The sequence below is a fragment of the Seriola lalandi genome, unplaced genomic scaffold, assembly GCF_002814215.2.
Source record: "Seriola lalandi dorsalis isolate HSWRI2012SDOR001 ecotype SW California unplaced genomic scaffold, Sedor1 jcf7180002054581, whole genome shotgun sequence".
Lineage (NCBI taxonomy): Eukaryota > Metazoa > Chordata > Actinopteri > Carangiformes > Carangidae > Seriola > Seriola lalandi.
The window spans coordinates 1,627,372-1,642,169 of NW_019525134.1; the positions used below are offsets into that span (position 1 = coordinate 1,627,372).

Consider the following 14,798-nt stretch of genomic DNA (forward strand, 5'->3'; position numbering starts at 1 on the left):
TATACAAGTTTACATGTTATCTGTACAATCTGTCCCATAAATACATATAACATCTAATACAAGCATGAAACTGTAGGTGCATATCAAGCTACATTCAGTTCACCTGGCAGGTTTCACAAATGAGAATTACACATTACACCTGCTCAGATTTCCCAGTTGCTCAAATAACCCAATTAATAAATGTTGTAACTGAGTTACAATGACGCCGTTTGTGATCCATTTATGAGAAACTCAGTCCAGGTTTCTCTTCAAGTTTACACCGAGAAGCCACATCATTAAAACCAGTTACCTGTTTTAATGTTGTGGCTGATCGGTCTACACACTGTGGCTTCACAATGACTGGAGCGCTCTGTTCTTTAAGTCTCTGTCTACATCCTGTATTTTGATTTTACTAATCCTAATTTCTTGATGCATGATGAACACATTCAACCCTGTATCTTGTCTTTTGTGTCATGAAGCGTTTGTAACAGCTGCTTCATCCATACTGCAGCCTCACCAGTGAAACATCTCTCCCTCTGTCCCCCTCAGGTTGACCATTCACGCCGAGTGCCCCATGCACCTGGAGGATTTCCCGATGGATGCACACGCCTGCCCTCTGAAGTTTGGAAGTTGTAAGTCAGTCCAGATGGTCACAGCAAAGCAGAGTTTAATATAAAATCACACTGCAGAAACTGTGGTGATTGTTCTCGGCGGGTGTTAAGCACCTTTTCTGTCCTGGAAAAACTTCAGAGGACTCAAACTAGACTCACACCAAGGAATCTGACTCTATAGTGTGACTGTCACACCTAGAAATGTTTCCTGTAGCAACATGAACAAAACATAATGACCAATACTAGCTTACTGCAGATATATCAATGGTGCCATATATTACTGTTAGTAACAAGGAACTGCAGTACAGACATGTCAAAGATATTCTTAAGGAAATTCAGAAACATAGTTTGTTCAATCTAATTCTAGTAAAATCATTCTTACCCAAGACTCTACAGTCGTCGCTCTATAAGGTTATTATAGGTCATTAGAGTTTAAAACTCTGTAGATTCAGGACTACAACTGTGTGTTCACACAAAATAACAAATATTCATACACACTCTTTTCATCAGAATTATAAAGCTGATGCGTTCTCATGGTTCCTCTTTATAAATCTCACTCACATGTGAACGAGCCTCATTTCCACTCCCACAATTCTCAATAAATGGATGAAGACTCTCCCTTAATCAATCAGTTTGTATAAAAAAACAGTCTCCACCACAAGTGATCAGACACAGAGAAGAGAGACGAGGAAGAAGAAGACGAATTTCACTGATTTGAAATTGAGGTAAAAACCTGCATCAGTTTACTTTAATACAATCACTCTGATGTAAAGTCCTGTTTTACTCTGAACTTCATTTATTGGGACTCGAGAGTCTTAACGAGGCTCCAACACTGTGATTAGTCAATATTAAAATAGTATCAAACAGTTTATAGAATAAAACAATAAATAAATAATAAGGATGTTAAAAGATGCTGAAGGAAACATTGAGCACAAAAAATTATTTCTGTTTATAAATTTAGATAAATCACTTTGAACCGTGTGTTCACATGGTCGAAGGAATGAGTGAGTTGACACAGTCTGTGTTTACAAAGACCAGTTTATGTGCAGGAAATGACGTACGCATGTTTTTTGAGTGAAGGCATCACATATGCATCTGTCCCCTGATGTTTAGTGTGTGAACATGCAAACATTAATTAGTGGCATTAAATACAAAGTGCAGCTGAGGTTCTGTAGCTGTCTGGTGAGGAACCAAGGTATTGGACATATGAAAAGTTTGACCTGGTGAAGGCACTAAAGGAAAAGTCTGGGGGCCACCAACACATCATCTGAGCCATGAATGTCCAGAATCACTCACTACTGTACCGTAAACAACAAGGTGCTTAGCTCAGCTCCTTATTTCCTGAGGATGACGCCACCTTTTTTGCGGACAGTGTGGACAGATAAGAGTGAAATATAAAAATTTGCCAAACATGTTGATTTCTAATCTCTTTACCATCTCTGTCGCCCAGACGCTTACACCAACAACGAGGTGATCTACCTGTGGACCCAGGGAGACGAGAGATCCGTGGCTGTGGCGGAGGACGGCTCCAGGCTGAACCAGTACGACTTACTGGGACACGTTATTGGGAAAGAAACCATCAGCTCCAGCACAGGTAGACCATATGTGCCATCCTCGGCCCGGACAGCGGTGTATAGTTTACTTCTAACGACATCAGACTCGGTGTGTTCGAACGGCTTAAACCAAACAACAAACCGCGCTGAGCTTTAATGGCTGCAGTGTGCGCAGGCTGCTGGTCAGCCAGGCGGAAACTCATAGCAGTTTGACGACTGCAGTGGACACATATTCTATACTGCAAGCAGGGAAAGAAAATTAGTGTCATGGGATGAAACTCCTACGTTTGATATATAAACTCTCATAGATTTTCTCCATAAAATGTGCAGTCAATTAAAATCCTTCTTCTCTGTTGACATATACTGGCACTCTTCTGTGTGTTTTCATACAGTAACAGCCTGCACTTTTCTCTAGTTTCTGTCTTTTTAGATTCAGTTTGCATTATTTAGGTCCATCAAGAAAATGATGACTTTTATGAGTTTTTGGGAAACTATTCAGCATATTCACAGAGATAATATGAAGAGGTGTGCCAGAGGTGAAAGTCTTATTTCAATTCCGTTTTGGGCTAATAGCCCAGAGTCAACTTTATAGGCACAGAGTTAAAGGAGAAAAGATGCCTTTTATACTTTTGATTTCATATTCATTTGATTTTAAATTCTCCTCGTCAACACTGGTGCAGAAACCTTTTATCTGTGGCACACAATCACATCACTTTTTCTTTATTTCCCCACTGAAGGACATAAAGCTCTTGATAGCACTTTAACTTGAAGGGATGAAATACCAAGGTGAGGCCTGGGTACTGACATTCACAATTATTACTGAGAAAATTCACAGCAGTTCTATGGCAACATAAAATAGACTTAAACCCCCTCAGACTTGGTGCTCTGTTTTGAAATAATATACGTTCATAGTTATCGTTTACATTAAATTTTAAGCTGCCATATAAATCTATGAGGTAAATAACATTAATAAAACATTCCCAACATCAATCACCAGCTGCAGGTAACAGTGTTAGAAGAGAGGGTGAAGTGCTGAAGAGCTGATTACTGCAAAGCTAAAGATAAAAGGTTGCTTCAGTGGGGCAGTAGGTAATTACTGACAGACTGCATAGCTTACAACTGAGCCACATTTTCAGATTTAACCACTGCGGTGAGGCCGTTTACTCATGCGGTTTTCAGAAGGTGAGCTGCGGAGTCGCTCATCTGTCTGACTTCAGTTGTGTTTGGAGACCAAACCACCCAGAAACCACTTTGGTGGATGGCACTCGACCCGTTTTCCTAGGAAGCAAAAAGTGTGTGTTGAAAGCTGTTGAAACAATAGCACTTGTCTAACTCCGCTGAGAACACTTTCTTTGAGCCCATCTCTCCTGTTGTGCTGATTGGTCGTTTGAATTTCAGAGGTATTTTGAAGAAACACGAGCAACTAAAGTCGGACTTTAAGCACCAATATTCAAGGTGGAGTCAACATGATTAGTTTCATAAACCTCTTCAGTCAGAAAATCTCTTTTTTTTTTTTTTTAAACTTTAAACCTAATGGAGCACAGTGAGCCAGGGGAAAGGGCAGATTTCAGCCAGTTCAGCTCTGGTTAGAATCTGCTCAGGAAAAAAAACACACACACCTCAGGGAATGGAAGGCTGTTTTTCTCATATCTTTGCAACACAGATTACAGACATGGCAACGAGAGCTGGAGCCTCGGGGAACTGTGAATTTGTCCATTGGCTGCCGCAAGTAACAAAATCTGAGCAAAAGGAAATGTGGCCACCTTTCCAGCTAACAGGGAGGGACTATTTGATACATAAAAAGATAGGATTTTGGAGAAGTACTCCTTTAAGGGCAGGAGGCTACACCATTTTTTTATATCTTCATTTTCTCCTACCCATTTTTATAAAGGGATGTGAGTATCATGCAGGCACACACACATTTTTAGGTTTCAGTTATTTGGATAGGCTTGTTTTTTCTGTTTTCTGTTTTGTATTTTTTTTTATTATTTTCTTTGATGCCTCTGGTTCGATTTTCTTCACTGGTCCTCCATTGCGTCTGAATTATCTATACTAACTCAGATTCATTACTGTTGTTTACAATTAGAGAAGGCTTGGATGGAAAAGACCAATAAGCCATCCCATTGTTTGAATGCATCATGAAGTAACACAATAAAGAAGGGCAGTACACTAATCAATGCATTCATCCAGTGATCATTTATCTTTGTTTCCACAGTGATAATGATCTTCAGTGATTGCTGACATTTTAAAAGAGGGAACTTTGGGCAGCAGGGCTTTATACAGCTGTAGCTTATTTTCCAGAAGCCTGCTGCTTTTTTCTATTAACATTTGGATCTGAACTCAAGGTTTCCTCTTATATGTAACTGCGCTGTTATATTGTATGTGATGATGAGAGAGGGTGCTCCTGTGCTTTGACATCTTTCACAGAAAGGACAATTGTATCACCAAATGTACAATGTCACCTGCCATTTCTTTTCCTTTTTTTTGCCACTCCCCTGTCTGTGCTTCTCTGAATAGATCCTAGTTTAAACTGAGGTGAAATAAAGGTTAGTTATGTGACACAACTACCTTGCAAAAAAAAAAAAGTCTTTTAACTGATGTTTTCATGTGGTTTAGTGTCTCATCTGAGGAACAGAAGACAAGCCAATGAGCTACTTTGCTAATGCACATGTACATGTCAATGTTGTAACTTTAATAAATCCAACTCTTTATTTCAGCTTGTGTTTCTCCCGACTGGGCATGGCTGTATTAATAATTATGACCTTGTGTGTTTCTCTCCATCTCTTTCTCTCTCTCTCTCTCTCTCAGGAGAATATGTAGTGATGACAACATATTTCCATTTGAAAAGGAAAATTGGCTATTTTGTGATTCAGACCTACCTGCCGTGCATCATGACTGTCATACTGTCTCAGGTCTCCTTCTGGCTAAACAGAGAATCCGTCCCTGCTCGCACTGTGTTCGGTGAGTGCCATCTTGTGTTTTTTTAAAACTAACTCAAAAATTCACTGAATGATTAATCTGAACAGGTTAGATTAATTTGGTGGTGCTTAATTATGAGGTAAGAGCAAATCATCTGCAGAGCTGCTTCTGTTCAGATAATTCAGCAAAACAAAGTTTGGGAGGGAGGGGGTTTAAAAAAGGCTTTTCCCCTCAAAAGTTCTACTTTTAACATGATGATGTACAAAACATAGCTTGGTGCATTTAGGTGCACATGGGCATGAATGAGTAATTTATTTTTTCCTGAGCTTTTATCACAGTATTGATTTGTGCCCTCTCCTGTAACTGCAAAAACACTAATTAATCAGAGATAAGTAGAAGCAAAGTTGGAGAAGCGAAACAGGAAGAATGCGGAAGGTGATAGACGAGCTGCTGCATCTCTCACCGAGGATGTTCAGCTACTTTATCAGCTACACAACAGCCAGGCTGGTTTATAGTCACTGAGCTCTAGATAAAACCAGCCATGTTCATCTTAAGAACAGATAATCCCACTGAGGTTTCCACAGACTCTTAATGAAAATCAGATCACACGTTTCCACCGGTGCAACAAAATAAATCAATTAATTTTCAAGTAAATGGCAGAAGATCAAATCTTCACCTTTTAAAACAGGACACCAAAAACATTTCATTAAACCCAACCTTTCATAGGAGCATCTTATATTCTGCCAATAGTCTGCCGAAGCATGTTGTTTAAAAAGATATCCTTTTGATTTCATATCTGACATTTTCCCCGTTGCTTATATGACACTTCACCGTGTTATCCTGCCTTTATGCTGTGAATAATAATAGATTCAATTTGTCCATCCAGTGCTATTCATGTTAAGAACATTGCGTCTGCTTAGATATAAACTCTAAGATGAGATGTCATGTCCTTCCTCCGCTTCTTTCAACTGCTGTTCTGCTGAAGAGCCCTTAACCATGTGTTTGTTGAATAATTAGCACTTTGATTTATAAATGAAGCACACCTACATGAGGCAGTACACAGCTCCATTACTGGAGTCAGAGTACAGATCTTCCTGGTCACATATGACTCAAATACAAGGTTGTTCAGTCAGATCTTTATCCCAGTTAAAGTACTGGAGTATTTGATTTTAAAAATACATTTTTTTTTACGACAAAGCTTTGCTGTTTGTTGACTCCAACGAGTCTGAAACAAACTACTGACTGACTGTAGAATAAAAAGCTTGTAGAATATGAGACAAAGTAATTTGACCAACCATAGCATAAAAACAGCAACTACTAGGGATTGATCTCACTCATGATCAGTATCAGTGGCAAAAAAACATGATCATGATGATTTTTTTTGTAGGCAGTGATGAAGTGTGGTCATGGTAAACACATCAAATATTTCAAACTAAATGGATCTTTCTTTATTTCTAAACCTTCAAACACAGACCTCAGATCAGGTCTCTGGTGAAGACTCTTCTGCCTCATCTTTATCCAACGTCGCCATCGTTAGGACACTGACAGGTTCAAACATGGCCGACAGTGGAGGAGTTGGCTGATTGTTTTTTCTCCTGTGATGAACACAGTGTATGGTCTATCACAATTTCAAAATAAAAGAAAATCCATTCCTGACTAAAAACTAAAAGTTTCAAAGTCCTTCAGAAAAATGTAGAGGTGTAAAAGTCACAAGCCCATGAAGCTTTTTCCTCTCCCTGCACTGTATGCGACTTGTTTTCCTTGTCATTCTCTATGTATTTTAAATTGTGCAAAAGAAATAAAAGAAGTACAGATACTTGAAAAATTTACTCAAGTACAACAGACCCAGAAAAACATGCAAAGCAATCGAATGTTTAGGAAATAAAAACTGTCCCCACGCCTTCAGTTCCTCCACTTCTCCACAAACACGTCCACCAGAACATTTTTCCCTCAACAGTCGTCTGAAAATCATTTCAGTCACACGAGAAATTCCATTTGTAGAGAACAATTTCCCTCACATGAGGAAAGGAGCTGTAATCAATGTCATTCCTTTCCGTGGAGTGATTGAAGCGTTTACAGTGAAGGACACAGTTCCCTAAAGTGTTCACATCATGGATTTTTTATTCTCACCGTCGCATTGATCAGCTGAAATAAAGATCTTTCTACTGAGTTCTTAGCATTTCTGTGTTCATCAGCAACTAAACCGATTTATCATTTTTGTTCTCTGGTCGATTTTCAAGTTGTATTTTGTCGGCACGACTTAATTTACCTGATTTATACCTGAACATCATATTACAGCCCCCCCATGTCCTAATACCTGAATTAAACATGACACAGCCACAGCTCAAGTGTTGGAATAGAGTCAAATTATGCAAAATGCAGAACCTGAAAATAAATCCGTCTCTGTCGTTAAACAAAGTAGATAATTACCTATAAATCTTTCTGTCACAAATTCTAATTTCTTACCAGTGTTCACTGAAATTAGTCGACTTCCCTGTCCTGCAACACAAATTCATTTTTAAGAGCCCACTGTGTGTCTGTTATTCATCAGAATAGAAAAGGTTGGAACAGATGAAGTGATTGTTTTTACGAGGTTGGCTGGGCGGCCGTTGTCCGAGTCATATTTCATCCCCTGAACGTAAAGGCCGAGATGTGACGTGATCTGTAAAAGATTCCAAGTCTGTACGCCAAAGGATTGATCAATGGAGTAGATAGAGGTCTGTCTACTCTTCTGTGTTGTAATTCAGAATCATCATTATCCTGCACTGAACGTGAGCAGGTCAAAAACATCTCTCTCTCTCTGTGAATTGTGTAAAGGAAGTTTAAGTTTTTACAACTTGGGCCCAATTTTCATGGATTTTAACAGACTTGTATTTATTGTAGATGTTTTAGATGTTGCGTCTCCATCAGACACATCTTTACAAGGACATCTACTGTTTCCAAGAAACACGACAGATTGGTTTAAACAAAAGAAAAAGGAACATTCATCATGAGACACTCAGCATACTTACAGTGTTTATGGACAATTGAACTTAGTTAGTGGTGTGTGGCTCAACTTTCTGATTTCACACAGTAGATTATGTAAATAATAAACTCTGAAATGCAGTGACCCATGATTTTAGCCCAAAAGAGTAATTTCCATGATTGGGCTGAATTGGACGATTTAAACCTGCTTTAACCTTCTGTTGCACGGCCTTAGTAAACACTGATTTAAAGCTACACACAGCTTCCTGCTTTCCAAAACGTCTAGGAAGAAATAAAACGAAATGTTATAACAGTTTAAATCTTTCACAAAAATTAGAAGAAGTTGAAAAAGTTGTGAGAAAATGAACTTTCCTTTAATGTTGGCTGATGTTTTTCTTTCTTCCTCAGGGGTCACCACCGTCCTAACCATGACCACCCTGAGCATCAGTGCTAGAAACTCCCTCCCTAAGGTGGCCTATGCCACTGCCATGGACTGGTTCATGGCTGTGTGCTATGCCTTTGTCTTCTCTGCCTTGATTGAGTTTGCCACAGTCAACTACTTCACCAAGCGCAGCTGGGCGTGGGATGGGAAAAAAGAGGGCATGGAAATAAGGGTGAGTGATTCTTATTTGAAAGAGTTTCATATTGAAAAAAAAAAAAAAAATCAATGAACGTGACACGCCTGCACTTTCGATTCATCACAGTGCACCTACATTAAAAATCACAAGAAAAAACAAACACAAAGATTTCCAGATGGGAGTCTGTCTCCTCTTTGGTTGTTTTTTCTCCTGATTATTAAATTCTAGTTAAATGTTTCTTTGTCTTTTGCTTTAATAACCTTGTTAAAAGTCCTCATTTTACACCGGAGGAGCAATGAGGGCAAATTGCACTTTGGAAACATTGATAAAAAAGTTCCTTCCTTAGCGCAGTCTGGAGAACTCCATAAAGACTATAAAGAGAGCTTTTATTTATTCATTAACAGCCAAATGGAACAGGGACAGTGGGGAGGAACAGTGAGAGCAGAAACAGAGGTAAACTCCCAGAGACACTGGCCCTGATTTATGACGGCAGCATATGTTCAAGTCTCATCCTAAAGTCAGCGAAGGCCCGTTCTCCACAGAAAAGCCGGCAGCCTTACATCCAGGCTGCACCCTGATGAGAAACTGAGTGTGCATTATTTAAAGTGAGTCACTTGAAGCTGAAGTTTTTATTTTAAGCTTGAAATCTGATAAATCGCAGCTTACAGATATTTACTTTGTCAATAGCCTGGGCTGATTGTGTGCTGTTTATGAAGACAGCAAGTGGATTTATATCATGGAAGGAAAGAAGTTTTTTTGTGGTTTCATCTGGAGGAACCAGGGGTCTAAACATGATGTTTTTCTATGAAGCTGTGATGAAGTCACATAAATAAAAAGCAATCAGTTTCTCACGATCACCTCAGGGCCTAAATTAACCACGACTTCTATGATGTTTTATGACTGATCACATCAAATGAAATAGATTAGAGGCCTGAGACACTATCAGAGCAGGCCACAGAGAAGCAATAAGGAAAATTAAAGCACTTGGTCTTGTGCGGCACATATGAAACATCCATGTTTCTCTTGCTTAATTGATTAATTTAGCTGTAGCATATGCTTCAAAAAAAGGGCTCATTTGTTCCAGCAGTGAAAGGAACAGATGCATTGCTCTCCTGTTTTTATATGGATCACATGAATGATAGAATCAGGTGCTGACAGTCTGGTGTTGACATGCTGACTATAAAATATGTTTTCCTCCTGCAAAAAAATATGTTTAGATTTACATCTAGAAAGGTTTGCCCATATGTTTATATTTTGGAGGGTTTTTTTGCGATGAGTTTCCAGTGAGTAAATCTTTGCACTGTGTTGAGAATATGTCAAAGAACAGCTTCAATTTTACAGCACAATTTGCAGAACAACATGTTGGGTTTGCCAAGACACACTGAAAGCTGTCAAACACCACCATGTATTTGCATTTAAAAAATAAAAATAAAAAAGTGATACCTCCATCACTTTGTATTAAATTATAGGCTTTTGTTTTCCTGTTTGTAAAAGTCTCACTGCATTTAAGTAAAGTGGGAAATATTGGCCGAGTAAATACTGTTGTTATGTTGCTGCTAGCACATAAAAACGTTGGAACCCATCTATCTGCCACAGACACGACATGAGGGGAAAAATATATATTTCTTCTTCTGCGACAGACGGAGCCGCAAATCTATTTTCCGGCACTAATGTACAAACTATTTGACACAATCAGTACAGGCTTTCCTATTTTTTATAGCTTGACATTTGGTCCTCTGAGTGATTGACAGAAATGCATATTGCTGCCATGGAACTTTTCAGTCGGTGAGGATAATTTGCAGCTTTACACTGCAGCAGAGCTTTTTTTTCCCCTTCTTTTGATGCCTCCTCTTAATGGCAACAGCCTGGGCTGCGTTCTCCGGGGCTGTGCTGAGCATGCAGTTGTCATGATAGATAAAAAAGAATGGGGTCACAGAGGGAGACATGGCACTCCCATCACGCTCCCCGCTACAATGAGCTACTGGAAAGCAAACGGAGCAGCGTTTTCACTTTTAATATATTTACAATAAAAAAAAGGGAACCTATAAGAGAGAAGAGAAGATATAAGGAAAAGAGTGTTTTCCAGGAGAGAAGTTTAAGCTCGGTAAAGCTTTTGAAAATACAGTCTCCAGTCATCAGAGGGAGGGTTTCAGCCACCATCCTTACCGGAACCAAGCGATGACTTCATTGCCCCCAGGCTCCTTTTCTTTTCTCTTCTTTTCTAAGGTCTGAAATGGTGAGCTGTAGCCGAGTCCATGTGCACTCATTTACTCTGCTGGTTATGGAGCTTCTCTGTCATTTTCCTCCCTTTTTGTCGCCTAACATTCTGTTTGACAAGCGATCTACATAATTAGCTCTCCCTCACCAGCTGAAGGTGTGCTTATTACAGAAACTAGCCGGTGGGGAGTTTGGATGGAATGAAAGCCTGTGTATTCTTGGCTCTCCGTGACACATGATTGGACACCACTGTGTTGGATGTTATATGCTGGTTTCATCAGCAGAGGCGGGAGCACCGGCTCGTCCTGCACCGGAGCCAAGGAACGATCACGGTTTTACATGTGTGCCTCATAATCTTGTGTATCCAGATGACTACAGACATTTTAACACAGCGGACTGTTGCAGTCATGTTTCAGCAGAGCAGAGCATGACACTGCTCCTCTCCTTACTGCTGCAGGAACAACAGGGGAAGCTGCTACAGCTAAACTTTTCTCCTCTGGAGGTTGGTGTACTCAGGTGGAAAAAACAAACCATAGCTGCCTTTTCTGGAGGCATCTTGTTATTAGACTTTTTAATGAAAATTTTTCCACGCCTTTGTTATTTGAGTTGGAGGTGTCGTTATGCACCAATGTTTGCCTCTTGGCGAGCTTCCTCTGACTGAGTTGACCCTTGTAATACAGCAGGATGGAGTGGCTATATCTCACCGACCACGCTGAACTATGCTTTTATTGCATATTATTATATTACCATCATCAGCGGACGCAGGAGTTTATCAGCTGCAGTGCAACAACTTAGTTGGTTTGTATCTAGAGGAAAGCAGATACTTGTTTTTAAGTGATGTGCTGTTTTAGGAAACGAGGACAAAGAAGAAACAAAAGACAATCACAGGAAGGAGAGAGAGAGAAGCACAAGTGTTTTGTTGACACAGTGTTAGCTTTGATTTGCAATTACAAAGCATGTTTAATTAACACTGGCTGACAGGTAACCTGTAACACAACCTGCCGTGATGAGATCAAGCTCAGGCCACATCTACCGCCACCAGAGTTACTGGAAAATATAAGTGCAGGCACCACTACATAAACACACACAGGGATTCAAACAGGGACATTGTGTCGCCATTAACACAGTCCGCACGCTCGTGCACCCACATGCTGACATACTTGAGGCTATTAAATATGCCAACACCTCATCTCCAATCTTAGACAGGGACAGACTGTCACAAGGCTCGGTTACACGCACACATGCGCACACTTGGCTCCAAACAGCAGGACACAGCGAGACACAATTACCCCTGGGGTACTTATTCGCACTCGTAAAGAAATTCTGATGCAACAATTTGCAGAAGTTACAAAGACAAGGTCAATAGATGCATTGTATTCAGGCGGTATTTGTGCCTGCAGCTAGCCGAATGACTTTGAATGGTGCACAAGACTCTGGCCGGAAGTGAATTGTGTGCTGTGTCACATTAGGTTGATGAAAACATGCACAGGGCCCAGCGCCACATGTGGTTTCCCCAATAATTAGACCATATAAATTACATCAGAGGACAGCCCAGCTAAACAGCAACACAAAATGACTTTGCTTGGCTCATTTGTCAGGTTACAGGGCAAAGAACACCCAATGTGTAAAGCCAAGGACCGAGGGTTTAGGGGGCTGTGATTAAGGTCATACGACACGTTACAGCAGTCATTGGCTTTTCCTGCTGACGCAAGCTTTCGCTGTGATGGAGGAGGTTGGTGGTGGTGTTAGACGTGGAAGAATCGATACTGTGGGGAAAGTATCTGGTTATCCAGGGGGCATCGGAGCGACTCATTCTCACCCTATACTCACTGACTTGAGAAAGACCCTTTCGGGCAGCAGCTTACCAATCTCTCTGTTTAATGCAATCAGTGGCTTTGTTAGCTCTCCAAATACCTGAAGGAGTCTGAAGCATCCTCCTGCACACCTGAGGACAACACACTGATCACACTCAACATGTTTCCTCCTCTGTTCTGCTGCCTCCATCCAAGTTACCAACAACCTAATATCATTATTCTGATGTCTCTTCTGAATAACATTCCACTGCGTGTCACATTTCACATTAACAAGTGGGTTTTCTATATAGTGGTGACACACTGGTCTGGGTCAGACACATACAGCACATTTTCCTGCCTCCGTTTGTGAGTGTATGTGAACACCAAGGATGCAGACCAAACAAAACGCTTGGTGCTGATGAGCCGTGTGCGGAAATAGAGCCGCGGTTTTGGAGGAGGGGGAAGGGGGGGGACATTAGTTATGGTAATTAAAAAGATGGAGTGAAGTGAAAAGGAAGGAAAATTAAATGAAGATGAAAAAAAAAAAAGCAGAGCAAAAAATTAAAGCGGTGCTCAGAGCAGAAGTGAAACGTGGAGCGTTGAAAGTGAAACTCTCTGTTACATGACAACACACCACTTTAGCTTTGTAGCACGTCTTTAAGTGGTCACAGTGGGGATGAATCGTGTGAAGAAAATTACCCCAGTACAGGCACACACACCGTCTGCCACACAGGAAACTAAAACTCTGCCCGGTGATCAATCTTGGTGCCCTACTTGTTCTCTACCCTTTACTGTTTTAGGCTGACAGGGTCCTCTGGTGATGTGAGTTTAGATATCTGAGAGCATGAATTTAGCAAATAAAATTCTGTCTCCCAGTGTGATTTCACTATAAAAGACAGTGTAATGATTTCTCCCTAGTAGCAGGGAGGAAGCGGTCGCTCCAGCCAGCTTTACCACACACTGCCTTTGTCGTGTTTGTTTTATTGCAAGCTGTTTGCCTGAAGAGGCCTGGCTGCTCTCATTGATACAGTTTGTCAGACATGTTTTCAGGCACTGTTATTTTGCTTTGTTTCTAATCCTGCTCTGTGCTGCTACTGCTACTGTTAGCAGTATCAGACGCCAGTCCAGCCTGGTTCTGCAACGATGCAAAATACAATTGTCCCTATTTCCACACTCGTAATTTTATCAGCCTGATCGTTTCGTCATGAATTTTTTTTTTATCATGACTATTTTTTTTTCTGCAATCCAGATTTGTATGATGCAGATTTGAATTGACAATATTAATAGTTTAATATGTTTAAAAAAAAAAAAAAAAAAAAGTAGTACCAGCTAGATGGTGATGAATAGAGTATGTACGTTGGGTAATTTTAATATAATTGGTAAACTTTTTTTCTTTTCTACTTTTCTTTTCAGGAACCGTTTCAGGCTAACATGGCCAGGATTAAAGATATGGTTAGGCTTTTGTTTTGTTCTTGTGTGTGTCGTGTCTCGTGGTGTTGCTTCTATTTCCTCTTCATGAGTTCAAATGGAAGTATTGTGAAGTCTGGTGCTTCGCTCCTGACGACCTTTACTTTACTGCCCTTCTTCCTTTTCAGAGAAGAGAATCCGCGACTTTATCCAAAAAGGCGAACAACACCTTCAACATTGTGGGAACCACCTACGCCATCAACGTCGCTAAAGACCAAGGTTTAACGACCATTTCCAAAAGCGCCACCGGACCGTCGGCCAAGCACCACCACTACCTGCACAAAATGGACGACCCCTACACGGAGGCCAAGAAGTCCTACAACCGTGTCAGCAAAGTGGACAAGATATCACGCATCATTTTCCCAGTTCTGTTCTTCATCTTCAACTTGGGCTACTGGGCCACATACGTCAACAGAAAGCCCGCCATCATGAAGGCAAACAACCTAAACTGAATTTGACCAAATGCTAGGCCTGATCTGGTTTGGTTCAGAGGGTAGACAGGTTTGCAGGAGGCCAAGTCCATTACATCTTATTGTGTGTGTGTGTGTGTATGTGTGTGTGAGCGCGCGCGTGTTTCGTGTGTCTGTTTTTTCTTAAGAGTTTGATATTTTGCACGTCTGTTTAGATGGAAGGCAAATTTGAACATACAATAGATTCACATGTAGTAGTGGACCTTGGAGGGAGCACATCCTCACATCAGACTGTGTTTGTGTAGCT

The 14,798-nt window shown here is 40.6% G+C and overlaps 1 protein-coding gene across 1 annotated transcript in view; it reads left to right on the forward strand.

Moving 5' to 3' along the window:
* Positions 1-14,791, forward strand: part of gabra3 (gamma-aminobutyric acid type A receptor subunit alpha3) — an 83,891-nt gene extending 69,100 nt beyond the window's left edge. Inside the window, exons 6-10 of the mRNA XM_023418240.2 lie at positions 529-611; positions 2,041-2,184; positions 4,952-5,104; positions 8,435-8,640; positions 14,210-14,791. Coding sequence (XP_023274008.1) covers positions 529-611; positions 2,041-2,184; positions 4,952-5,104; positions 8,435-8,640; positions 14,210-14,533 — 910 coding nt within the window. The 3' untranslated portion in view covers positions 14,534-14,791. The remainder of the gene's footprint in view (positions 1-528; positions 612-2,040; positions 2,185-4,951; positions 5,105-8,434; positions 8,641-14,209) is intronic.
* The last annotated feature ends 7 nt before the right edge of the window (positions 14,792-14,798 follow it).